General features: G+C 36.9%; 1 protein-coding gene and 1 long non-coding RNA gene across 3 annotated transcripts in view; one reads left to right on the forward strand and one right to left on the reverse strand.

Annotated features, from left to right (window-relative positions):
- BIRC6 (baculoviral IAP repeat containing 6) overlaps positions 1–27,622 on the forward strand; it is a 177,765-nt gene that overhangs the window by 114,332 nt on the left and 35,811 nt on the right. For both annotated transcript variants that reach the window (XM_054280068.1, XM_054280069.1), the window contains exons 61-65: positions 684–880; positions 3,036–3,336; positions 6,031–6,248; positions 8,897–9,061; positions 10,930–11,098. In XM_054280068.1, coding sequence (XP_054136043.1) covers positions 684–880; positions 3,036–3,336; positions 6,031–6,248; positions 8,897–9,061; positions 10,930–11,098 — 1,050 coding nt within the window. The remainder of the gene's footprint in view (positions 1–683; positions 881–3,035; positions 3,337–6,030; positions 6,249–8,896; positions 9,062–10,929; positions 11,099–27,622) is intronic.
- LOC128939221 (uncharacterized) lies at positions 16,839–21,255 on the reverse strand. The gene is made up of 2 exons (XR_008483207.1): positions 20,258–21,255; positions 16,839–19,151 (listed from the first exon to the last, which is right to left on the reverse strand). It is a non-coding gene; the product is annotated as an uncharacterized LOC128939221 (long non-coding RNA).

Below are 27,622 nucleotides of genomic sequence, written 5' to 3' on the forward strand. Positions count from 1 at the left end.
ATGGAAAAAATTACCAACTTTGTGTGAAGTTTAAAAGCCACAAGAGTTTGAGTAGAATGATAGTTAATTTGTCACAGGGTGAAAAAGCAGAATTTTGGGGTTTTAGAATGGGGGTTCAAAAAGCAAAATGGAGGAATCCGGGTGTGTCCTGTCCTCCTTCTCCTTCTTCTTGTCCTCCATCTTCTGCTGTGATGGTGACACTTCTGGATTGGTTTAGAGTAGAGACAGACTGTCTAACATAGGTGATAGGTATTGGAAAATTATTGTAAATAAAGTACACGTAGTTCTTAGTATAAAAAGATAACACCGCCCTGAGGGCGGTCAGTGTGCCACAAACCGAGCTGCCAGGCAGATCTCAGCAGGTCAGAGAAAGAATGTAATAGATAAGGAAAAATAAACAACCTTGAAAAGCAGAACTGATGAATCTCTACGACTTCTTCGGTCGCGGGGCTGGGAAAAAAGACTTTGTGATACCCTGGGGGGTCATCTCAACCACAGAAACTCGAGAAGGTACCACTAACACGTTTATTTTCTTTTGTTATTCTTGTATTCATTTCAGGTTCTTGGCTCAGTCTTTGCTTGAGAAGGAATCAGTACTTTTGAAAACCACTTTTAAATGAGGACAAAGAAATAAAGACAGTGTTGATGATATATATTAATTTCTTTTATGTTTGTTTTTGTAGAGCATGCAGATTTACTGGGACCTTGCCCTGAAGATGAAGCCATCAGTCCTGGGGATGAGTGTATGGATGCAGTTCTAGATGAATCACTTCTTGAAACCTGTCCCATTCAGTCTCCACTGCAAGTTTTTGCTGGCATGGGTGGATTGGCTCTTATTGCAGAGAGACTCCCTATGCTTTATCCTGACGTAATTCAGCAAGTGAGTAGAAAAAAATAAGTGCCGGAAAACATGCTGAGAGTATTTTGTTTGTTTGTCTGAGGACAGTATTTTCCTTGTCTTTCCCTATAGTTCAGTTTAACTTCTCAGTTATTTAGGGAAGATACTTTAAAAGAGGCAAGTGGATAACTCCACAGCCCTGTCCAGCTGTACATGTGCTTCCCTGTCCATGTCACAGACTGCCTGAGTAGCTGTGGCCTTGCTGGGACCAAGGCAAGCTTCTTCTGTTAGTTTAAAATATCTTGGAGGGTGCAGTAAAATAAAGTTACTGATGTACTATAAAGACATACTTGCTTAGCACTTAGTTGTTCGTGCAAGTGTACCCTCATAGATGTTTTTATGGTTAAGTGAAATTCAGTTCTCAAAGATGATGTAATTTTATTATTATAAATAACAGTATCATCTTAATTATATTAAGAAATAATAGTTATTATTTGTATACTTATATATAGTTCCTCTGGATGCACTGATAGACATTTTGAAAATGTCAGTAGTGGCATTAATGTGGAATTACTCCTTTGGCTGCTGTTTTAAGTACACACTGCTGAAAAGGCAAGAAATAACCTGTGAATTATTCAGATTCTATTTGACAATATTTTTGAAGCTTTTGGCTGATATTCCTAACAGGAAATAGTATTTATTCCCTTTGAAACAGAATTAATCATTAATTAAGGGTATCATTCTAAGGATATGAATTAAGAGTACATTATTCAGTGTCTTGGCTGTAAAATTATGGCAACCATAGGAACCCTGTAGTGGGACTGGATAATTAATATGCATCCTTTGTAAATAGTTCTACAAAGGCCTTAGAGGTCTAGTACCAATGCATTTCAAAAATTACAAGTTGAAGAAGTATTTACATAAACAGTTACTGTGTTATGAATTCCAAGAGGGATAAGTGTGTACTCTGTATTGAAGGAAACTGATATGTGGAATTCTGCAAGACATGAAAAGTTATGACCATGGGAAATTTCATTCCTTTTTTCCTTCTTTTTCTATAGTCATAGGAACTTACTGTCTTTTCACAATTTCTTAGCTTGAGATATCTGTTTAGATTCAAATACTGAATAAAAATTCTGCAAACCATTAAAAAAATTAAATACAGTAATACCGAACAGACTGTTCAGAGTGAAAACTGATGATTTCTCCAGACCCTTAATTCTTTAATTTTACTTTTATATTTCTGCAAGTCACTGGAGAAATGTGAACATAATTGGAATAAATGCAGTAAAACATGGCTTTGACTTTAAATTAGGAATTTGGTATTCTGGATAATTTCTGTAAAGGCTTTTCATATTCATCTTTTCCAGTTTATATCAGTCTGGTAATAAGTACTAAAATTCTAAATATGATCAAATCAGTTTATCTGAATAGCATGAAAGCTTGAAACCTCTGTGACATTTAATTATGAGAGGGACCTCAGTGTCATAATTTCATTTAACTTGTTTGATTGTGTCTTGGGGCACTGTACAGGTACTACCCCCTTAAACTCTGACTCCCATCATAATGCTTGACTGCACTGTCCTCTGGTCATAAAATAGACTGTTCTGTTAGAGTATAAACATAATGAAGCCTACCAAATCAATCAGAAGTTCAAAAGGCTCATTGCTATGAAAGGCTCATTGCTACAAGTTGCTACAAAGCTGCTAAGATACCTGAAGTTATTATTTTTTTAAAGAATATTTTTCTTAGGTATTAATTTTTCTTCTTTTTGCAATATGTTACTAAAAATTAAATACTCATGGTCACAGCGTTTAATGTTAAAAATCAAGGGCCATTTCTTATTTAGCAGTATAGTACATAAATGAATCTTTGTATTTGCATCAGAGTAATTTGTGTGTCTTACACCTCTGTGTCTAAGCAGCACACTTAAACTGAGGATTTTAGGTTGCCAAAATACGTTTGCTTGCTTGTGTAGGCACAACTTTGTAGCACTGTATTGAAAATGCAATAAGTATGCCCATTTAAGCCATTTGGCATGGTCCCTCTATCTGCAAATGGTGGAGTAATTCAGGTGACTTCTTTTTTGTGTCCTACATTAAGATTGCATGTCTTTTAGATCCTTTGTAAAATAGAATTTTTGTTTAAGGTGTTAAAGTGAATGACTGCTAAATTTTTGTTGTTTCTGTTGGTTAAGGTGAGCACTCCAGTGGTTACGTCAGCCACACAAGAAAAACAGAAGGACAGTGATCAGTTTGAATGGGTTACCATTGAACAATCAGGGGAATTGGTGTATGAAGCACCAGAAACAATTGCTGCAGAGCCTCCACCAATCAAGTCCACAGTCCAGACTATGTCTCCCATACCTGCACATTCTCTGGCTGCCTTTGGTTTATTTCTCCGTCTCCCGGGCTATGCTGAGGTGCTGCTAAAAGAACGGAAACATGCTCAGTGTCTGTTGAGATTGGTGTTGGGAGTTACAGATGATGGTGAAGGAAGTATGTGCTGTAATTATTACCTTTCTTTGTAGACCACAGATAGATCATTTTACTTTAATTTATTTGCACTGTATTTTTTTTATCAGGAAGTTAGCATTGGTTTGTGAAGAAGCATGTTGCAGGCATCTTTGATTAACTGTTGTCTCTAATAAATTCTCTCTGGCAAAATTTTATCACAATCATCAGTATTCAAGAGTTCTCATCTCATGTCAGAGTAATTGCAAAATAAGCACTGATAAAACCTACAATGACATTGTCAAGATAACTGCATTCAGACAGAATGTTCTAAGTAGCTGGAAATGCTCAACTAATTGTGCAAACATCCTATAATTCTGCAACCAAATGTAGAATAATGTGGATAAGAGCAAAGCTACAACAAATGTAGAGTAAACCATTGAATAATGTTTTAGAAAAGGAGAGTAAGATCTAAAGATTTTGGTGATTAAACTGCCTAAACAGAAGCTCTGCCTTGATGGTGTGAGTTCAGAGGGAGAAATGGGATGTTCTTCAAAGACAGACAAGCCAGGAGAAAAATTTCTTGTCAGTGTCTTTGCAAATGAGCCTCGAATTCTGCATGTAGTTACAATATTTGTGTTTCTTACTGTTTTGAAAAACTGCAAGTGTGTCTGAAATATGTTTTCATACATTGAACGCATTTGCTTTCACTGGGTGTTGTGTAGTGGTGCACTTGAGCAGTGTCAGGTTTACAGCTGAACTCGATGATCTCAGGATCTTTTCCAACCTGCATAATTCTGTGATTATGACTTTGAAGAGTGCTGGTTTTTCTAGGCTGCAACCATCAGAAGTAAGTCTCTATTTAGCACTCTAAATAGCGTGGTAGAGTAGTGCAACATGGACCTTGTAAGACCAGCTGGAAAACCAAGCATCTCATTTGCTCTCCCTTCTGCTTGTCTTTTTATTTCACTAGTATTTAGGTGCAGGACAGTAGACAAGAATAAACTGGGCAATAAAAATTCAATCTAGCTGTTTACACTCACCTAATCTGAGTGGTAAATAACTGAAGAATTGTATGCAGTTTCTAGAGCAGTGTCAGTCCCTTGCTACTGCAGGCAATTTTGGCATCTTTTCTTTTTTTTTAATAAAGAGACATTTAGAATTTGGGTTGCTTTCTTTTTTTGTAGTAGTATAGATGTGTGTGCAGCCACTACTGCTATTGGAATACCATTCCAGAACATAATTTTCTTCATGGATAGGGGTTGCTTTAATGTTCTGCCTATGTTTATTCGAATGCAGTTAGTGGCCAGCAGCTCTTCTTTCTCCAGTGCATTTTTTGACAGGAATTACATTCCCTTGTACCCTTAGTTTTAGCTGGACTAAACAGCCAATTTCTCTTTTCCCTTAGCCAAACATCTGAATTCAACTCCACAAAATGTGGATTCAGTTGTACACGGTAATCCACATTAGCTTTCTGTATCAACTATTAATAAACTTCCTTTTTTGTTTGAAATGCAGCTTTTCACACATGTAGAATCTCATTACTCTCTTGCATAATATGAAGAGCTGCAATCTATGGCTTATAGATTGCAGTTGTCTGCAAAGATAAACAATGTGCAAATGTTTCGATTTTCTCTTTTTTCATTTGGCTGTGCCTGCAGTTAAGGAATTCTATCAGATAGGCTTATTTTCCAGAAGTTTTTGATTCTATTTATGATGATCCTGGTCAGACGACTTTTGATTCCTTCTTGTTACTGTCTTTGCAAAGAGTATTAGACAGATGTGAATTTACACGTGTATGTGTGTAGATACATGTACACACAAATATGGACATGTGTTTAAATCTCTGGATGATGATACAGCTGATAAACTCTTAAGAGGGGGGAAAATAAAATATTTAAAATAGGAAGCAAACTTCTGGACAGAGTTGGCTATTTTAAAGTATTTTCACTGTTCGAAGCATCTCCAGTTGTCAGTTGTCTCTATATAAGCACTGGGGAAGGAATGTGAAATGTATTGTTAAATACAAGAAAAAAATTGAGACAGTTTCCCATATCTCAGTGTGTTGCATTAATAGGTCGTTTCATTATTTGAAATATGGCTTTTAAAAGAAAACTTTTGCTCATAATGCAAAGGGGTTAAAAATTTTAAGGAATTGTAGTACAAAATTCATACATGCAACTCATCTAATTAGAATTATGTTAGTATTTCACCACGCGTTCAACTTCAGTAGCAACTTGGTTTGTGTCAGTGCATTAATTCATAGTTTGGACACATGAATACAGAAGAGAATCCTACATATAATAAACTACTGCTGCTTGTCAGCTGAGCTGCTATTAGCTGATCACATGCATTCTTTATCTTGCTGTATTTGCTAGGATTAAAAATATATATGTATTTTAAAAAATTAGTCCAAACCAGTTGTCTCCCTGGAAATGGCAAATCAAATTTTTAAAATTTGATGCTTTTCCAAGTCTATGAGTAAAATAAAGAAACATTCTTTCTTCTACACTCTCGAATACTTTCGAATACTCAATCTTCTGGTGGTTTTGAATACTCAATCTTCTGGTTCTGAATTTTTTCTTGGAAGAGAAACATAGTAATGGATAGCTTTACTGTATGTGAATGCTTGAGTCCTTAGTAGATTTCTGTATGTTCATAAATTATTGCAGAGATTAATAGGCTTTATTGAACTATTGAAAGAAAATGTGGGTTTGATGTTTTCCTTCTCCAACCTAGGTCATATCCTGCAGTCTCCTTCAGCAAACGTGCTCCCGACGCTGCCGTTCCACGTGTTGCGCAGTCTGTTCAGCAGCACCCCACTGACCACCGATGACGGAGTGCTGCTCCGGAGGATGGCGCTGGAGATCGGCGCCATCCATCTCATCCTGGCTTGTCTCTCTGCCCTGAGCCACCACGCACCTCGAGTGCCCAACTCCAGTCCCAACCAGGCAGAGGTAAGCTTACCAGCACAGCAGGTACCTGCCACAAGTACTAAGAGTTTTAATTAAAAAAAGAAAATCATCTCATCGCTTTCATTGTAGCCTCATTTTTGTGGACTTTAAAAATAGTTGTGAAGTACTTGATTAGGTAATTGTCCCTGCATGTTGCAAACAAACATAGTAATCATAAAAGTAGAGAATGAAGGCTTGTCTTGAGGCATTAAGGTGTAATCAGTTTCTTTCACAAGACCTTATTTTTCAGGGCAGGCAAGGCATAATGGTCAATGGATGGTGGTTCCTTAATGCCTTTAGATAGCATGACCTCATTACCTTGTTTAGCATTCATCATCTTGTCACAGACACATTTTATGAAAAATCCTTTTGCTAGAATTTTTTCTCCTGAGAAGCTGAGAGGCCTCAGGAACAAAATGTAAACAATAATTGTCTGCTGCTGTGGAATGCAACAGGTGCATCTTTGATTGGTCTCCTGTGGTTGTTTTTAATTAATGGCTAGTCACATTCCATCTGTCTCGGACTGTCTGGTCAGTCACAAGATTTTATTTCCTTTCCTTTCAGGCTTTCTGATGAAATCCTTTCTTCTATTCTTTTAGTATAGTTTTAATATAATATATACTTCATAAAATAATAAATCAGCCTTCTGAAACATGGAGTCAAGATTCTTGTCCCTTCCCTCGTCCTGGGACCCCTGTGAACACCACCACAATCATCTAAATTCCTGGTTACAAATTATTACCTTCCAAATGCTTCACAAATATAAATGAGTTGTGAAAATTAATGAAATAATGCAGTGATTTTTGTTACAATCTTCGTACTGACATTTAAATGAGATCTAAAGACAAAAATTTTCCATCATATTCAAGATCACAAATTAATCTCCAAAATTTGACTTTTTTCAAGGCAATTCTCATGTTATACCACCCTCTATTCAGAATGTGTATATTCTGATTTTCTTTTTAGGACTGTAAGTTACCATTTCTGCATAATGTACCAACTGTCTGTAAAAGTATTAAAAAAAACCCACATTAATGGCTTGCCCTCTTTAGCATTGTTTTGGTAGAGGCTTGCATGAAACAGTTCCTGGTGGCTGAATATGGATTAGTACTTGCAAAATATAGGGCTGTCCATATTGTAGCAGCTCTGATACTGATGAAGGGTTGAGCAAGCAAGAGATGAAGCTGTGCCTGAGAATAACTCACCTTAATGGCTAATCAAATTGAAGGGGAAGCTGAGAGATTCTACTTCTAATGGGGTATCAGGCTGCTGACACATTAACACCTTAGCATTTTTGCATGTTTGAGGGAAAGGGCAACCATTAATTCTTACTTCTGCTTCAGTGCTACCATGACCCTTTAAATAGCTTGCTTTCTCATAATTCATATCTATCAAGTGATAGATGGTTACTTGAAACTAGGGATCCATCAGGCCTGCACTGAGGCTTGTATTTCTGGGGCCAGGCTCTCCCTTAAGTGCTTTAATTCAGTGCTCATGACAGTCCTCTTGAGTGTTAAAGGCACAACATGTTCATGAGTAATGTCTATGTGAAAATAGCCACACAGCTGTTTCATCACCAAGACACATTGCATTCCCAGTGTAAAAGATTATCCAAGACTACTGTCAGTATGATACTTCACAGGTGATAATTTCTTTTACCATTGCAGTCTGTTCATATATAATTTCTTTTCTTTCATACACAATCTTTAATAAAGTCACTGAAGAAGAAGTGAACAAAAAATGAAACTTTTTGGAGCCATAAAACAAGTGCTGCATGATGTGGTTTCCAGCTAATTGTGACCAAGTAATGAAAGTAGCAAGTCACTTGTTTAGGATGCTAAATATGCAAATAGGAAAACATCAGTTAAAAATTGCTTATCAGAGTTTTTTCTGCATCCTTTTCACCAATGACCTGCTAAAATTAAAAAACTATTGTAAATACTTCCACGCTACTTCATGAGGGTAAGCATTGTAATATTGGAGTTAAAATCACTGAGGCAGACCATTGGTCAAAGCTGTTTTAGCTGTTACCAAGCACTGTTGGAAAAATGTGGTCTTAGAAAATTTTAAGGAATACTGACTTCCTTGCTCTTACTTAGGGAGGAGGTAATTTGTATTTTAGTGACACGGAGATCATGTGTCAGAGCTATATGTGTAACTTACTCCTCTTGTTTTGGAGCATTTATTCAAAATCAGTAAATACTTGAGCATCTTAACATTTCAGTTCTGCTCTCTTGATAACATTTCCACTCCCATCCCCTTCATCTCATTGTGTTATTAGGCTTGATTAAGTTCTAAACAGCAATAATTACAGAGCTGTGATGTTTAGAATGATATTGATTAAGTAGCATTCTAATACTTCTCATCATTTAAGCAGTGGTAGTATCTTAAAAGAGAATAATAAAGGGCTTACAGTACTGGTCAAATGGAAGAACTACTTTCAACAGTCTACTGCTGACCTTTACCAGAGCTCCATATGTGTGGCAGTCTTTCCTATGGAAAGCTTTGATTTTCACTGGATCCTGATGATATCTTTAGAAAGTTAATAAACTGGGATTACATTCTTTTGCATAACAAAGGCTTTTTAAAGATAGCATGACTAAGATTAAATCATGAAATAATTGTGATTTTTTTTTCTTCTTTTACTTTAGCCACAGGTGTCAAGTACACACAATACTGCATCAACAGAAGAGCAGCAGTTGTACTGGGCTAAGGGTACAGGATTTGGAACAGGCTCTACAGCTTCAGGATGGGATGTTGAACAAGCTTTAACTAAGCAAAGATTAGAAGAAGAGCATGTGACCTGCCTTCTACAGGTGTGTCATTATAAATTATGATTAATGAGAGGCACTTAAAGCATGGATAATAAAACTGGAGTTTTTTCAGTCACAGATTAGAGTAATTACAATATTTTGGGCAAAAATTATTTGCAAACAACTGTCTTATTGGAAAATTATATATATCATATTTTGAGCAAGGCTATTTTCAGATGTCACCAGGCTGCTGCATAGAAGACTTGGGTATGAGTTCTGAAGAGAAAGTGGATGAGGAGATGTTCTAGTGCTTTCATCTTGAGCTGTCACACACCTCTGTCAAGAGCACTGCACACAGTCAAAACTAAAGACTGTCCATTGAAGGAGAAGGATATGGCAGTAGGCATTTTGTTTTGTGTGCCAGACAGTGTTACCTATATAATTTCTTGCATACTTTTCACTCTACTTTAAGGAAGTGCCCATAGTTGATATTGGTGTCCATGAATGTGTTATGCCAATATAACAAAATCTCACTCATACATATTAGGAAGTCTTGAGTATGTCAATTACATGACAAAAGTAGTTATTCAATAAACATCTAGATCTTAGTAAAATTCCAATGTCTTCTAATACCTAAGGAGAAGAAGATCGTGCATAATCAGGCTTTTCAGTCCATTATGAAATCCAACCAATCCCTGTTGTCTTGGATATGTAGGGAATATGAGATTGTATCTAGTCATTAGAAGTTTAATTCAGTTGAAAAACATTAGCTAACCTGCTGGGCTTAGAGCACGAAGGAGTTGAAACTTTGAAAATGCCCACACCCTGATGGAGATACCATTTTGAAAAGTACAAGTAAAATCTGAAAACATTTTTCTATGCAAGAAAGAGGAAAATTGCCTAAATTGCTGTCAGCATAGCTTCCACGCAGTACTCTGTATTCTGCTAGGGAGAGGTTTCACTATCAATGTGATAAGTCATGAAGCAAGGAGGCATTTGCTGAGGGCACCCAGCAGGTGAAGGAAGTAGCATTTTTGCTGAACATGTCAGTCAGTTGTACAGCAGACTTTCCTCAGTCCCTGCTCTAGAAAGGTTTAGAGAAATTCTGTTGTACACAGTGATAATGAGATGCTGCAGCAAAATACCATGGGTAAGGGGGTTAAAACAAAGAGGGTGAATGAAAGAAAAGAGGCTGAAAAGGTGAATAGAGTCCCTGGGAATTCAAGCTATACAGCCTGTCAAGCCTCATAGTTACTTAGTTTGAGAGTACAGCTGCACAAATCAGAGCTATGGAAACACTTAAATCTACAACATCCAGTAAGGGCCTGTGAACTCAGCCACAGCTACCCTTGGGGCAGGCAGGTGTGCAGTCAAGAGGTGCCTTCCCACCATTGCCAAGGGGAAGGCTGCTCTTTGTTTACTCAGGTAAGAGCTGTGCTCATGAGTAGTTGTTCCTCCAGGTAACTATTGTGCTCACCATAACTTACTGTTCCATCTGTAAACCCCAAAGTCCCGTCCCAAAGGAAGTTACAACAATACCTGAAGCATTTGCCGTTGAAAAAAAGAAAAGTCCTACTGCTAGTTGGTGTACTTGGTGTTCTAAAGTGAAAGGGACTGGTCAGCTGCAGGTCTCAGTGGTCTGAGCTGGCAAACTCTTGCTTTGAGGAACTTCAGCAGGTTTGTCAAAATTCATATTAGTTGATCTCCTAAAATAATTCTGAATTATAACAGTTACTTAATTTTATCATTAGCCAAAGTTTGAATAATCTAATAACTGTATAGAAATTCTTCTCTTTGGGCCTGCTGAAATAAATACCAGAACTGAATTTGCAAAACATTTAATGAAGTGTTAGGGCATGTATCTTAAGCAAAGTCCAAGTTCTTTTGACTGAAATAAATCAGTTTTGCATAAATACTCTGGTGTATTTCAGGTTCTTGCCAGTTACATAAATCCTGCAGGGAGTACATCAAACGAAGAGACACAAACGAGCCATGAGGGGAGAGGCCAAAACAGCAGCGCTCTTCCCTCCATCCTCCTGGAGCTGCTCAGTCAGTCCTGCCTCATCCCAGCCATGTCCTCGTACCTCCGCAACGACTCAGGTACCCTGTCCCTGCCTCCTTCCGAACCAAAGCTGCCTTACTTCTGCCTAATCAGCTTTTGCAGAAACAACAGGGGGTTCTTGTTTCAGTACGCTTGCCAGTTTAGAGTTTTACTAATGGAACATTCACTTGAGCCTTAGAAAACAAAATAAAACAGAATCATCAGACAGAATCTTGTTGAAATGCTCACATTTGTTGCGATATCCCTTTAAATTTGAAGTTCAGTTCTTCAGCTGTTAAAACTATCAGGAAAATTGTGTTTTCTTCTGAAAAGTTTGCATGTTAGTTCTTCTACAGAAGATACACAGTGGAAAGGAGTACTTCATACAACACCATGAAACATAGTGTGGAGAAAAATGTCAATTTTAAAGAAAATTGAGGAAATGCATACCTGAATTTGGTCAATGTTGCACATAGGGCAATTCTACGTCAATCAAAGCTTTTTTCCTTTATTTAGGAAGTACAAAAATAAGCCTCTTATCAGAACTGTAGAATATTTCAAATATATGAGAACAATTAAATTGTTGAGCTTTTTAAAGCAAAAGCAAATGAGTTCTATGAGTTCATCAAATTTCTGCTTATAATTTTAAAACCAAGATGCTCTGAGAGTTTTCATCTGGTATGTTGTACCTGGCTGGGGAAACCATTTAAATTTTACAAGGTAGTGTGAAGCAGTATGAATTAAGCAAGTGCCTGTGTGGAACTAATGACAAAATCAGCAGACTGGGCTTGTGATTTATGTGCAGTCTCACTAGATGACAGGCTTTAGTATGGAGATGAGTCTTAGGTTGGATTTTTATTAAGTTACTTTTTTTATAAAGATGGATTTAATCCTTAAGTATCTGGAGGAGTTGTTGCAAATGTGAGTAATTTGGTTTTGGAGCTTATTTTGCCTGCTCTATTTTTGGAGCAACTGATTAATGTCTTTGTCACATTACTGCAGTTCTTTGGGATGCCAGTTAGAGGGTGTGGTGATGTGAATTCATGGAACAATGTTATAGCTCCTTGAATTACAGCATACATTTTATGTTAGAAGTTAAAGGCATCTTAATCCCTATCTTAAGTATTTGCAAAGCTACTTAGAACTAAAACAAGAATGTGGCTCTTTAAATTTGTACTAACTAGGGCATTGCATAATCTTGTGTGATGGAATGGAACTAGTTCAAAAAGTCTGCTGGGGTCTTACAGTGAAAATGAAAATATGAAGATCTGTCACTTGCTAGTCTGCAGATTGACACCTCACCCTAATTTTGCAATGAATTTGTTGGTTCTGTTTGGCACGTACTGCAGTGAGGAAAATGAGCTAATGATAGACCAAGCTTGTTATTGCAGTTGAAAATACAATGTAAAACGATCAAGGAAATTATAAAGTAAAAGAATAAAGTATTCTTTCTAACAGATACTCATAAATTCTTCTTTGTTGAGGAAAATGAAGAGTCATTGAAAGGCCTGGCAAAAATGCCATGTTATCTAAAGGATGAAGCAGCTGATCCTGAGTTACAGATGAATCACAGCTGCTGAAATTGCTATTTCCTGTTTTCAGTAGAAGAATGTATCTGTCTGTGTAAGTCACCTTTAACTGGGAGAGAACAGTCAGATACTGATAGAATAGATGAGATATGTGGCTGGTGGCGAGAAGTTCAGACTAGTTTGGCTTTCATGAACCATTTGTTTTCTCATCCTACAGAGAAGAGGCAAAGTTTTGGTGAAACACTTATTTTAGGTATGTCTTCCATTGCTGAGGTACTGTTGTTTGTGGTTGGCAGGTGGTGTTGAAATGCCTGTGCATTAACAATTGGGAAAGAGTGAGCAATATAGCGGTTAAACTGTATTAAAGCAAAGCAAAACTTCGCCTTTCAGAGAAAAAAATGAAAGCTACCCTTCCATTTACAAGTTCACGAAGAATGGGGTTCTTTCTGTTGAAGTTTAGAATTGTGAAATCTAAAGGGTTGTTGTCCTTTGATTGATCAAAGCAATATGAATGTTTCCTGCTGTATTTGTTCAAAAGTCTGTAAAACACTATAATTAACAATGCTCTCCTGGATTTAAAAGTGATAACTTTGCAGGCTTGCAACAATCAGGCTCGTCTTTGGAAGCACAGTAGCGTAGCAGTATGAAAGGGAAATGTGCAAAAAGGATGACTTCTGGAAAGAATGTCTTCTTTTTGTCAGTTTGTGAGCCAGATGCATTTAGTTGGGAAGGAATCCCTGAAAACAGTTTGTCTTAGTGATAACAAGGCATAATTCCAGTGCAGTAATTACTGTTGAGTTGAAAGGCAGACAGATAATTTTCACATTAATGAGTGCAAGTTGCATGTGATGCTGTGGCTTTCAGTGTCACTGACACTGAGTGTCAGCAGACATAGCTAACACAAGAGATGCAGGTTGAGAAGCTCTGAAGCTGTGACAGGTTCTGGAACAATGCTTAATGCATTTATTATTCAAACATTTCAAATAAGGAGATGACTTTTTTATTATTACTACTATTTTTATTTTCTTTTTTAGAATCTTGAAGACCAATGCAATTTAGTAGAACAGATTTGAGTTTTTCTTGATAGAGCTTTATCTAATTTCAAACTTATCTTGAATACCTGTGTCTTCTCTAGCAAGGGTGAACAGGAGTCTAGAGAGAATAGGAAAGGGAACAGCATCGGTAGTAATGTGCATGTATATGGCATTCTGATTTTCAGACTGGTGCAACTTTTGTTGTCAAAATATACTTCTGTGTGGAATAAGCAGGTAACTGCATTCTTCCTGTAGCATGCTGGTCTGAGGAATTAGGGCATTGCATATAGAATGCTAACAGAATGTTCCTGGCTTCTGGCACCTGAGCAGGAACAACCTGTGCCCAGCACAGTGGTGACAGAAATTAGTGATTTTCAGCAACCCTGTAACTTTCTCAGATTTGAGTGGGTACTGGTGGGACCACATGAAGGTTACCCTTATGCTGAAGGTATTCTGCCAGATTTTAGGTTTTGTTGTAATTATTGGAATAATAGTGATCTTCACATATCTATATGTATCTACCATCCACATAAAATTAAGGGGGGGGGAAATTTTTGATATGAAAATATGTGCAATGAAGCTGCAGGCATTCTTTTTTCTTTCATTGCGCAGTAGGCTGGTAACTCTGTGGTAATATAAGACAATAAGTATTTTGGTATTGATGTGAATTTTGTATTTTTTTACGCATGTTCAGTTAGCTACAGGTCTGGCACATCCATCTTGCAAAGCTCTTTTGGCAGATTGGCCTGTGTCACAGTTGTAAATCTATCTAGGATTTTTGTTGCTAAGTTTATTTTGGCGTCCTGCCTAATTTGCCCAAGACATACATGGACTAGATTGTTATCTATATAGTTCTTGATAAAAGGAATATTGATCAGGCAAGTGGTGCTCACATAACATTTAATCTTTTAGAAACCTCACCTTGAACCAGATTAGTGCAAACCAGATTGCTCAGATATGTTCTGCAGCTTCATCTGCATCAAAGTGAGGTGATTGTGAAGTCCTTGTAAATTATGACCATTTTAATTGATTTCTATAATTGCTTGTTTCTTGTAGAGAAGGAAGGTTTATCTGTCCTTGAAGAACTTGCCTTAGTATGCAAGATAGCTCTCATCACAAGGGGCAATAGCTGCTGTAATCCTCACCATTTCTTGATAATTTTTTGGTGTTTGTTTTGTGTTTTGTTATGACATTACTGTGGTTTTTATTATCTTTCATTCCGTGAATGAGGTTTATTTCTGCAACATGTGAGATTTTTTTATTATACCTATGTTAATTCCTAAGACTTAACTCATATTTATATTTGTGAAATTGGTGTAGTTTTTAACTTGTGTATCATGAAACATCCAGCATGTATTCATTACCATGCTTATTTCACACTAAAAACTATCCTGTAAAACTTTTTCGCTATTGTCTTGTATACAGCATGTTTAATTTGAAAGATTTTAGGGACTCTTTCAAATATGTGAGCGCTTCTCTTCTTGAACAAAATGCACAGCAATAAAATTTGCACTGTACAACAAGAGGTTCCCAGAAAACGTGTGACCATACGTGACTGTCTTGGAGGTCTAGATTTTGCTAATATAAGTAAGAGTTATTTGACTGATAGGTTTATGGAAACTAATACAAGATAGTATTTGCAAGTGGGAGAGAAGAAAGCAGTATTTACAACAGTCTTTGTAGCTAACAAGATTTACAGAGACAAGACAGTGCAAAGTAATTATGAAACAGAAGGAAAATCAAGTGACTTTTAGAACAGGGCAAGGACTGTCTATTTTTTAATAGGCTTGAACAGTAAGAAGGTGAGTGAAGTTGGGATTTGTCTATACCACAATATTAGGTAGTCTCTTAATGGTAATGTCCTTAGACTAGCAAAGCCTGAGATGACTTAGGCTTGTTTAAAGCCAAATATCAGCAGAGCTTTGTTATCACCTTTGCCTTGGAAAACAGACCTCATAGCGAGTTGCAGAATTCTGCATGAACACTCCTTGTTTGAATTTCCAGGCTTACAGGAAACAGATAACACTGTAGTTATAGCTGGGGTTTGCTTACATACTCCTTTCTTAGGCACCTTTCCTTCTTTGGTGGACAAAATGCCGTGTGATGTGGTCAGCATAGCTTGTAGTATTATATGAGCTTATTCTTTCCTGGGTTTGACTGCTGAGAAGAGATGATGCATTTCTGTTAGAGGGCTTTGCTAAAATGATTGTCTTTACTGACCAAAGTGTCCCACTTGATGAGAGTCCAGTATTTGCTTTTTATGCACTTTTCATAGTTTACCAAATACTACCACATCATGGACTTGTGGATTCATTAATGTTGTGCTGCTTTATCCTGCTGCCAAACACCTCAATGTGAACTTTGTCTAATCAGTACTGTGGACAAATCTGTTGAATGTGAATGTGCTGCATTCTTTTTTCTGCCTCTTTTGATGTACCTTTCTTAGTTGAATCGTTGAAGTCATACTGTTCAGGCCTCAGACGATGAACAATGCTAACTGGTCTGCTGAAGATAGAGTATTTCTTTTCTAGCAATCACGCTTATTCTCAAGGCATTGCATGGTGCTATTTTACTTTCTGTCAAGTTATCCAGTCCCACTGAACTGAGTGTGTTGGGTACTCTGAGGCAGGTACACTGAGCTCTTTATTCATCCATCACTGAAGGTGTGACGGTACTGCTGCAGTGCAAATGTTGAATCATCGTGCAACTCTGCTTTTCCCTAGATTGTTGTTATTAAGATATTTTTTTGTTGGTGAAATTCTTAAGCATATATTGGATTAAATGTATAAGTACCAAAGCTGTTTATTAGAGCTCATTTAACTAAAGTTGGACTTAGGTCCACATTAGTATAGCCTGCAGGTATTAGCTGTTAAGAAAGGACATCATATTGCTGTTTTAAAACAAAATGTAACTTGTATGCCAGGGCAATCTAATGATAATGTTACCCTGTGACATCCCTCTAAGGACCAAAGCCTTTGCTACAAATGAAATCAGAAGTACAGTGGCAGTTTAGATAGACAGCATGTAATTACTGAAATTAAAAATTCTCCTAGCCTTCATTATTGTTAATGAGCTCATTCACTGGTAAAAGAAAGCATACTGACCCTTTGCCACATTTGGTTATAATTTTGGATTGGTTTTTGTCTGTTTTGCTGTTGAAGAGCTTACAAAAAAAAGATGCAGCATTTCACTGTAATGCTGTTGTACTAGTTGAATCACGATTTCGAGAAGAGAGCTAAGCACTGAGATGATACGAAATAAAACTGTTTATTTATTTCACAGAATTGACAAGTTTTAAATAACTTCAGGATCAAAATAAACAGCAGTAATTTCTACCTGAATTTCACTGTTCAGATTCTTGTAATATTTCATTTCAGAGATCCATCTCAAATATCCTGGTATTATGAGATTAAATGCAATAATATCCTTAAGTATGTAGATATAAGAAGTACATTGAAAAAATAATAATGGTAATATTTGTTCTGTAGTCTTAAATAAACATTAGTAACCTGCATAATTCCTCTAGAATGTAGCTTAGTTTTACAGAATGCTTTGGTGTTTCATATACTGAAAATAAGTATACATTTAATAGAGACTTGCTGAAGACTGTGGCTGGTGAATAAATTTTCTTGTCTGCATGTGCTTCCTTCCAGTGCAGCCTCAGCCCTGTTTATCATTTCTTCTAGCTGAGCAAGTATTGACTCAGAGTTGCAAAACCGGAATATACCATCTTCCACCTCATTTGGCCATAAGTCAGTGTTACAGTGTGCAACTGACTGAAATATTGTTGCCAAATTCATTCTCTTCTAGGTCCCTGACCTTATTCTGTGCATGTACTGGTCTCAAAGTTCCTTCCAAAGGCTCAGTTAGTTTAGCAGTTACCAAATTCTATACACTAACAAGCTATCACCTATATAAGGGATGTATTTCTTCACATGTCATTTTATGGAGGGACTGGATGTAGTTTTGTAGCCTAGAAAAAATTGAGCTGATATTCAGAAATGCAGCAGCTCTGTTGTTCCTCTGTGGCACAGGTAAGAGTAAGAAAAGTATTTATTAAAATCAGTTTCTTTTTACTTTTTTCATATTCTTTGTTTAATGAATTTTTAATCCTAAGCTCTCAAAAGTAATTTTCATTATAAGGTACATGTGAGATACATTCATGTATACAAAATCTTCTATGGTCTGAGACTATCTGCAGCTCTGGATCTAGTTTAAAGGCATATGTAGCTTTAACTGAATATGTGGAATTAGTTTCTAATTCCACATTCTACTAATTTCAGTAGCCAAATGGTATGTTCTGTGAAGTATGCTTAAGAGTTGCAATTCTGGGCCTCAATCATAGACAATGCAAAAAAGGAAAATTTCTTCAGAACTTGGTCCAGAAAGAGAGAGTAGTCCTCTGGACAGAGGTTAATTAAACCTGTTTTCCATGTCACACTGTGAATCCTCGCATGATATGTTTTACTTGAAAATAAGCATCAGGGTGAAAACATGAGAATTGTACTTGACTTCTTTTAAACACCTTCTGAAAATGATGCTATAGAAAATGTAATTTAAGATTTTTTTCATTTGGAGAATATGTATTAGTGTGTCATTGGAATTATTAATATGTCTTAAAAGAAGTACTAAAATTATTATTTTTTTCACACCACTTTAAAGTATTTTTAATTAGAAAAGCACATTATCAGTATAGCATGATAATTTCAAATACAGATTTAGTAAAGGCAAGAAAAATCTAACCTTTTTCAGCTTTCCACAAGACTGACAAAAATGCTGCAGAATACAGTCAATAGTTAAAATTTTATTTATAATATTACAACTTCTAGTATAACAGCGTTCCTGTTTCCACACTTACTATACATTAGTGTGAGTTATAAGCCTAAATGATGGTGGCCTAAAAATAAAAAACCCTTTTGCCTGTTTTCTGGTCTCAGCTATGAAGAGACATACTGCACAAAACCATAGAAAGCATGGGACTTGCTTATAGTTGCTCATGGACTTAGTTTATCTCTTTCTATGTTCTGGTTATTTTCAGTGTTTGGCTACATTTCTGTCTTGCATGTTTGCTGGCAATAAAACAGTGCCATCTCTGATCCTGCTGTTCAGATTTCATCTGTTACCAACGAAGTGTTGTATTTGGTCTGCCTCCATTTACGTAATTTAGCACCCTAGCTGGGCTCATAGGTACACTTTGCAGTCATTGATGCAGCACCCTTAGCCAGACACTTCACTCTGGAATGTTTTTGATGCTCTTTTCAGAGAGTGGTGGGTTTTTTTGCTTTAAATTTAGAAATCATCCTTACCATTGCAGGTCTTTGCACTTTGTGCTGTGCAGTTGATTTTCAAAAATGTCATCAAAGTGTAGTGTAGATGTACACAAAAACAATAACAAATAAATTGAGCACAGTTCCAATAATCCCAAGCAGTGCTAAAATAGATTCTTCTTTTTCCTCTTTCTCCTCTTGCCTTTTTACATCTTCTAGTGTTGTGATGGCAGAGGTCCCCATTTTTCCTGCAAATACCTTCACCAGTATTCTGGCAGCTAGCTAGAAAAAAGAAAGCAAATGGTAAATCTGGTCTGACAAACATGCAAGATTTGGTCTTTTTAAAAACAATTCTGTAGTTGTTCACACAGCATTTCTTAATGCTGTGTTTGAGTTGTATTTGTCTTTTGTTTTCTTTCTGTATGAACATGCCTGTGTTAAAAATAAATGTTCTGTAGGTATAGATTTGATAGGAATGAAAAATAGCTTGGTGCTTCAAGCCAGTTAGTATGCCTTAATATAAAAGACATTTGAAATTTAATCTTAAGCCAGTTCATTTGTTTATAAAAGATGGTACTGGTGAAAGCAGGTATGTGAGCATTGTCAAATACTCCAAAATGCCTGGGGAGGTTATATGCAGCTTTAGCTTTTCTTAAATATTTAACTGCCATGTAAAAAAACCAGTTGAAAATATTCATGCCTGCTATTTTCAAACATGGAAAATATGCCTCCTTAATACAGTATCGCAGTTGTTTTTCACCAGTGAGCCCCAAGCAAGCAATTGCAAGTGAGATCTCATCCTTTTTCATGTTTAACCGATTAGCTTTTGGACATCCATGCAACAGTAAACATTTATTAGAAAATGTCTGTCTCTTCAAATATAAAGGTGGTTGTTATGTATGCTGATCATTGCAGTATGCCACAGCATGGTAGGACTTTTATAGTAGCAACATTCTGTGCAGTGTAAGAATTTGAGTAGACATTTACAGATGCATGTATGATTTGTTATATTTTTTGGTTGCAGAAATGAGGTTGACAAGTCATTTCTATTACTTAGCTGCTCTTGTACTCTTAATTTGCAGTCAAATATCTTCTAGAAACATATTCCCTGTAAAATTATGTTCATTGGTGGCTGGGATGTTCATCTTGTATGTAATATGCTATGCTGTTTTAGCTGTATTGATCAGAAATTTGATGGGGATTTCTACTAGTTCAGATCACTTCAATTTACTGAAGATATACAATCATTTTATAGTGCAATAGCATCTTTCTCTCCTGGCAAACGGCTTTAATCATTGGAGATTAAGGTATTTCTGCTGTGAGTCTAATTAATGTCATCAGCTCAGAACATATCTTACAGAAAGGTTAAAAAAAAAGGTATTTCTTACCCTACATTGCATCAGGAATAAAATGTCATCAGACATGCTTCTTACTTGTCGATTCAGTGGCAAGCCAGGCTTTTATCTTCATGAAGGGGCTGCTCTCCTCTCTCAGACAGACCAGATAGGAGCACGTACAGTTTCTTGATGAAGAAGTTTATCAGTGAAGATAATAATGTTGCAGAATCTTCCAAATGTCTGGTGTTTTTTCTCAGTAATCCACTAAAGCAAGTGTAGTCGAAAAAACGGTAAAGCTCTTTCTCATAATGATCCTCACTGTTGACTAATTCTCATTAAAATTGAGGCTTTTTTTTCCTCAGCTGATGCAGAGCAACAAAATGCATGCTGTTCTGTTTTGTCTTAAAAAAAATACAAACAGCTCCTGGTTTTATTCAGTTATACTTAGTTATTTATTAAGACTTCAGAAACACCCAGCCCTTGATTTACTCTTTGTGGCAGCCGTCTGAAGAGGCTTTCTCACGTTGACATGCTGTAATTCCAAATGCAGCGGACTACGTGCAGTCACACTATGTGATTTTAGTCCAGCCTGAAAAAGGATGAAAAGAGGTCTGCTTTGCTGGCAGGAGTTGGAACGCTGTCACCCACCTGCATTCAGAGCCTCTGGAAAGAATTCCAAGGTATTCTTCGGAGCATTGCATAACTCAGCCAGGCAAATCTGAAGAGAGGAATGACAGTGGCTTTAGTTGCACACTGTGGTGAGCTGTGACATTGATTAAACATGCACTTGGCACTTGCTGAATAAAGAAGGAGCTACGAGCCACCCTTGCAGACAGTGAGTTGCATAACAATGTGCGATGGCTCTGCTGTTTCATCGGCAGGCCAGGCACATTTTAATCCTGTACCCACGGAGAAAGTGCAAGTGCACGGTGTAATGAGGAGCAGAGTTAACTGCTTGGGGTTTTCTGAGGAAGTGCTGCATGACAAATGGTGACATTAAGGCATTCAAGCTGAAACAGTGTTTCTACCTTTTGTCTTTTTATGCTTTGTTTGACAGGCAATTGTTTCTATGGGAAATAAATGCTTTTCCTCTTTTATTCACCACCCAAAGAATGCAGGTTACCATGTAATTAATGAAAACATTTAAAAATAATCCTGCCCCGATTTCTTAGGAAGCATCAACATAATTTTTTTCCTGCTTCAATCAGAGAGGCAATTTTTTCCTGCCCAATTGGAAAGGGGGGAGAACTCTGTAAAGTCTTCTCCTCCCAGTCTCTCCAGACAAAAAAAAAAAAAAAAAGAAAAAACAACCCATGCAATTTTAATAGCCTCTGGAAGGAGCTGTATTTCAAATAATTTTATTCAGTCACTTTGATCTATGAAAGCTACCAATGCAATGTGCTTTCATTTGTGTAGCATAGATTCTTGCTGTGAATGAAGCTGTATTTTAAATATATCAGAAAACTTGTTTTGTAAAAAATACTTGCAATGCCAAGTAAATCAGAATTCAAATGCACAAAAATGTACTTTTGTGTATGTTTTTGAAAAATCAAAATGCAATTAATTAGATTGAGTTTGAACAATAGGAGTGTAACTGGAAAACCTTAATCATTTTCCAGAACAGCATATTTTAGGAGTTACAAGGCATTGTTTGAAATTCACTGTTGAAAAATCTTCTGTAGAGAAAGCAGAAGACAGTAAAATCATTGTTTTGAACTCTTCCATTTTCAATTTAATTTAAATTACATTTTTTCTCATTATTTTTCCAGAATGTCGAAGTACATTTGTTAGTTTCTTAGTAACAAACAAAACTGCATATTTTGCATGTGCATTATTTTAATGCACATTTGAAGAAGTACGGTGAATTGTACGGTACTTCTATGTGGTTTGTCCCAAAAATTATGTTGCCTCAGTAAAATTGTTTGATTCTAGAAGAATTAACTAAGTAGGTTAAATCTCTCCACTATAGATTCCTTAAATATATATTTTCTAATATTTATATATTGTCTTTCCTTTCAAGCTCTTCCCTTTGTCTGAAAATGCTGCTTCATCTTCAGTTGTTCTTGAAATTGTTTTGTCTCTGTATCTTGAATGTATTTCTGTATTCATTTGGATCCATGGAGAGATACAAAGCTGGGGAATTTTCAGGCCGCTGTACTGTATTAACGCTCATATGCTCAAAATCAAACCCTCTCCCTTGTGAAAGACAGAAATTGTGCAATGTGAATATTTTATTTAAAGATTAATGATACATTTGCAACTCCACTGCAAATAACCAGCTAATAACAATGTACCTACAGGGAGCAACAAAAAAATCTTGCAACATTTCTTGGCCTGGTTATTACCATGGTTGAGATCTCATCGTGGTCTGCTGGTTTTATATTTGTGCTGCAACTGGCGCTTCAGTGTCTGCAGTGAAGGCTGGAAACAAACCTGTCTGGGCTGCCTTTGCACACAGGTGAGGGGCAGAGCTGCCTCCTGCACAGCGTGATCCAGACACAGCGTTTGCCATGCTCTGACAGTGCTTCTCCCTCCCATCCTGCCATTGCATTGGCATGCAGTGTCTGTGTGGGCATGACGTGAATGGGCTTGGGAAACAGAAATAAATCTCCAGCACAACACAGTAGGGATGGGGAAGTAGCTGCTTAAGCTGTCAGTGGTGGCAAAGAGTTGCTGTTTGAGAAGAAGCAAATGAAGGTTGTCAGACTTAACATTTGTCAGTTATAGGAAATTCAAGGAATTCATCCATTTTGGGTGGAAGCTGGCATTTACAAATAAATTCCTTTTAGCATCTCCAGTGTGGAGAGAAAATTTCATGCAAGATTTCTCACATGAGTGAAGTGAGTAATGTAGGTTGATTAGAAAAGACCTTGATCTATCCATAATACTCAATATTTAGAAAGATTTTGCATTTTGTGTAGAATAACATTAAGTTGTCGTTTTATAGACATCAGTAATAAACCCACCTCTTTTGGGGTGAACATTACATGGTTATGCAGTATGTGGAGTTTGGACACTGGTATCCAAAAACATCCTAAATTTAGGATGTTACTTCCATCTAGGAAGAGCTTTCAAGCACTTAGTAAGACTTTGGCAACTCCTCAGGAACTGATTTATGTGGTATTCTGAGAGCAGGGCAAATTTGGTTGATTAGAGGTCACTCTGTTCATTACCGCTGAAGTCACTTCTATTGCATGGGAATAGACCTTAGGCAGTACAAATGTATGTCATATTTTAAAGATATTCATACTTCAGGGGAAGTTGCCAAGCTATCTTGTAAAAACCTCGTGGTATAAATTCAGCAATTTACAGTCCCAATCCTTCAATGATCATTATCCTGCTATATGCTACAGCTACCAGTAATGTGGTATACTTAGAGCATCACAGTTGCAAAAGAAGCCAGCTCTCTTAAGTGTTTGTTGTGTTTTTCCTCATGTATTTTTATGTATTTGTAGAATTTCGATTTTTGTGTATGCTCAAATCATTCTATATGCTGCATTTTTTCATTCACATAGTGTGTTTTTACTTAGATCATGTCTAGACTTTAAAATCTATTTAGCTTAAAGTGCTCTAATGAAATCCAAAAGATCAGTTGTCCATGAAGACTTTTTTTCCCTTGTAGTTGTTCTGAATTTTCCCTAAGATGCAGGAAAGTATTTGAAATGAGGTAGTATTTGAAATGAGGTATTCTGTAGGGTGATGTATTCTAGTTTTCTCCTCCAACAACCTCCACAAACTTCCCTTTATGAGGTCTGGTGACTTTTCAGTTAAACTGTAGAACAATAGAGCAAAGCTGTGTCTCTTGGGAGATGCAATAGTATGCATAAATTAAGACGAACTGGTTGGCTTGGCATAAAAAAGAAGTGGATAGCCACATTCCTTTTTTCTTCTTTAGTTGTTTTTTTTCTCTCTCCTGATAACACAGATACTGGGTTGTTTTTTTTTTTTGTGGGAGCTGTTAGCCTATTTTTTATGATGCAGATTGATGTGTGATGCCCTTGAGTCAGTAGTGATAAGCATGGCAAGGTTTCAAAGTATTTTTTTACTCTTCTGCTGAAAAAAAGAGGAAGAACTCAGGTCCTCTATGTGAAGCAGCACAAGTTATTTTTATTTAGCTTTCTTACTATTCTCTTTCATGGCTCTTTCATGTATTTCAGCTCAGCATTGACTTGATGATTTTGGCACTTCAGCTATACACTTCATCTTGTTTTTCTTCTGATTGAGGAACTTCATTGTTCTTTTAGCTCTTGTCTGGGGGTTTTCCTGATTTTCTAACTTAGATGCTGACCCAAAATACCCTTGGAAAAAATCAGAATTCTCTCATAACTAACGACAGAAGTTTCTCCAGTCAGTTCCCACCTGTCAGTTTTCACTTAGCAAAAATGTTCTTGTTCCAATTTCTCCCCCTTGCTCAGAAAATAGATCTGCATTAAGAAGTCAGTTAAATGAACGTGCAGTAGTACCACTTCTTCTGCCACAACTCTTGCAACACCAACTTCTCTTGGTACTCGTCAAGCTCAATTCCTGTGACCATGGTCAGAATGGACACTGCTGTTTTGTCAAGAAAAGTACTGAGTTTGACAATTGAACAAAAGTTTAGAACAAACAGCCTTTGGCAGGTGTCACATGACATGTCATGTATTTGTTAGGAGAGAAGTATTTAAATCACTGTCTTCAAGTGCTGAAGCAATTCAGAAGTTGGTGACTGATGATTAGTGTTCCCGCGATAAAGGTGAGGATTTCAGCCCCAGCTGAGTGTGGTGACCGTCTGACACTGGGCAGTCTTCATTTTTCTCTTCTTTACTTATATCAAAGAGAATCTCTTGTATGGGTATACTAACCACCTTTCTGAAGTGGTTAGTAACTTCTGGAGTGCTTCAGTTCTGATTCAGTGCTGTTCTCTGCAGCTCAAGAGAGGTTTTTTAATCAAGGACAGCAGATTTTTGAGACTATTCCTTCACAATGTTTGACTGTGGGCTTTATGCTTCTGTGGGAATATTTCAAGTATCAGTTTTTTGAGTTCTAATCTTCATAAATTTTGGTGTGTTAGAGGAGTCCAGTAAGTGAATATTGAGACCTGACGGGGCAAGCAGAGTGATGAGAACTGATCGTAGTCCAGGAGGATGGCTCTCAGGGAACTGCAGTACCACACCAACTTCCTCTTTCTCCTAAGTCCTTAAAGCATCTTAACCATCTGAGAAAGAACACATCTTGTCTGATTTTTCAGATGACTGATCTTGAAAAACAAAACAAAGCTAGAGATTACTGCACCTCCAGCATCTTTTATATGTTTCTTCTGTTTTGTTATCTTTACTTGGAAATAGTTTTGAAATAAGAGGATGAAAATATTAGCCCACAAAGCCTCTTATTTCCTATTGCAAAAGAATATGAATATATGCTTGTATTTTCAAAGCACTTAAGTAGCAAACTCTTTTCTAGTAGATACTGCTTTTGGATTAGAACTATAACAGAATTTTTTTCAATGTCAAAACTGATTATCCATTTGACTGGTTGATAATATAAAAGATTTATGAAAGAACAAATAATAAATTTGTAGTTTCAACTCTACTGAAACAGAAATTGCAGAAATTTGTTTTAATTTATAAGGAGTAATTATGTATTGAAACATCGTGGCAATGGAATCTTTGAAAATTAGAAACCTAGTTGTAGGAATGAAGTAGCTTAAATTTGATTTGTAATTGGGTACTGGATTGCATGACAGATAAAGCACTTGCTCTTTTCAAGACTGAGGCTTGCTACAAAGAGCTAATTGGAGGTATTTCTTTTCAGCAAATTGGTATTTAGCAAAGTTCACTGCGACACTGGAACTTTGCTTCAATCTTTATCTGTTCCTGTACTGCACATTGTTTTATACGGCTTATAAACATAAATTCATGAACTGGCAGATCTTCATTGATTTTTTCAGCTGGTGGTGTATTTTGCAGCTGCAAGTACAGAGCATTCCTCAGACTAGCTTGTGACCTCTGGCCCCCCTCACTTGATCATAGTGAATTAAAGTGCCCATTAAATTTTCCAGAAGGAAAGGATTTTCATGGTTAAGATACTCAAGAATTATCAGGTGAGAAATAGGAGGGGTAAAGACAAGATTTCAGTGGGGCTTCTCACATCCCACGTTGTTCTTCCTTCTGCTTCTCATCCACGTATTTTTTGGTCCTGCTGCCTAAATGCTAGAGTATTTTGCAGTGGAATCAAGAGTGGGGTGGGGTTTTTGTCTGTCACTTTTTTTTTGTGAGCCTTAAATAACAGAAGTTTTTCCAGTTGATGGCTAAGCTTCTGAAGGTACTGTACAGGACAGTCCTGAAAAGCAAAGTAAACAAGATTTGTTCCTCATCTGAGACCACTATGGATTTGTGGACCTTTGTGGTTGTTGCATAATATCACTGTCTTGAAAGCAACAGACTGCTGTATCTATATCTGCCTGTCAAGGACCTGTAATTTTTTACTATTCTCCTTTGGATCCACATAGACATAACTTCTGGTACTAAGCAATATAGGTTTTTTCACAAACCTTTATACCTTGCACTCCACTGTATAATATGTCTTATGTAAAAGGAAACTAAACTATGGTGTTTGCCTTCCTGCCTCCTGCAGATGAGTTTTCTTTCAGGAAATACTGTTAGATGCTGATCCTTGATACAAGGATGTATAGAAGCTAACAAATCATACATGAGATGCAGCTGGTGTATGTTTCATTCTTAAGATTGGTTTTAATTGTTCTCTTGAGAAATAAAAGGCCTGGGTCGTAGCCTTCAAAAGTGTCTGGGTTTGGTGGTGAGGGTTGAGTAAAATTCCTTCTGCCAATAGACTGTCACCATCTTGTTGTGATGGCTCTTTACTTTTGGGAAAACAGTGCAGGCCATTGCCCTGCCTGTTTGAAGGCACAAGGCAGTGAAGTTTAGTCTGGAGGGAGCCTATCCTTAGGTTTTCTTGGGCCATTCATCTCATTGCTAAGGCTCAGGAGTGCTTCACCCAGGAGTTTGTTTTTTCCCTTCATCGACTGGAAGCCAACACTGATAACTGTATTCCTGCTCATATGGGAAGCCTGGGAGTCTATAAGTAATGGATTGGTTTCCCCTCTGAGGGTAACTGGTGAAGGTGTTCAGCCAGCCCTTTAAAATTTGAGATACCACACTGCATCTTTCAAAATTTCCAGAAGAAATATTCCCAGTCCTACCATTTTTTTCTTATTTTACTTTAGTTAGACAGTGCATCTCAAGTGGTTTCATATGGACTTGGTAGTTATGGTTGGGAATATGAGTGGATGTGTGAAACAGATTGCTCTGCAGTGCCACATGCAACAAACATTCACAGATTTTGCTAGAGGCATTAAGAATTAATTGTAAAAATTATGCCTCATTACTAACAGGCTCAGTCTTTTTTGAAAAGAGAATATGA

The sequence above is a fragment of the Melozone crissalis genome, unplaced genomic scaffold, assembly GCF_028551555.1.
Source record: "Melozone crissalis strain CALT ecotype California unplaced genomic scaffold, PUWL_Pcris_2 ptg000027l_1, whole genome shotgun sequence".
Lineage (NCBI taxonomy): Eukaryota > Metazoa > Chordata > Aves > Passeriformes > Passerellidae > Melozone > Melozone crissalis.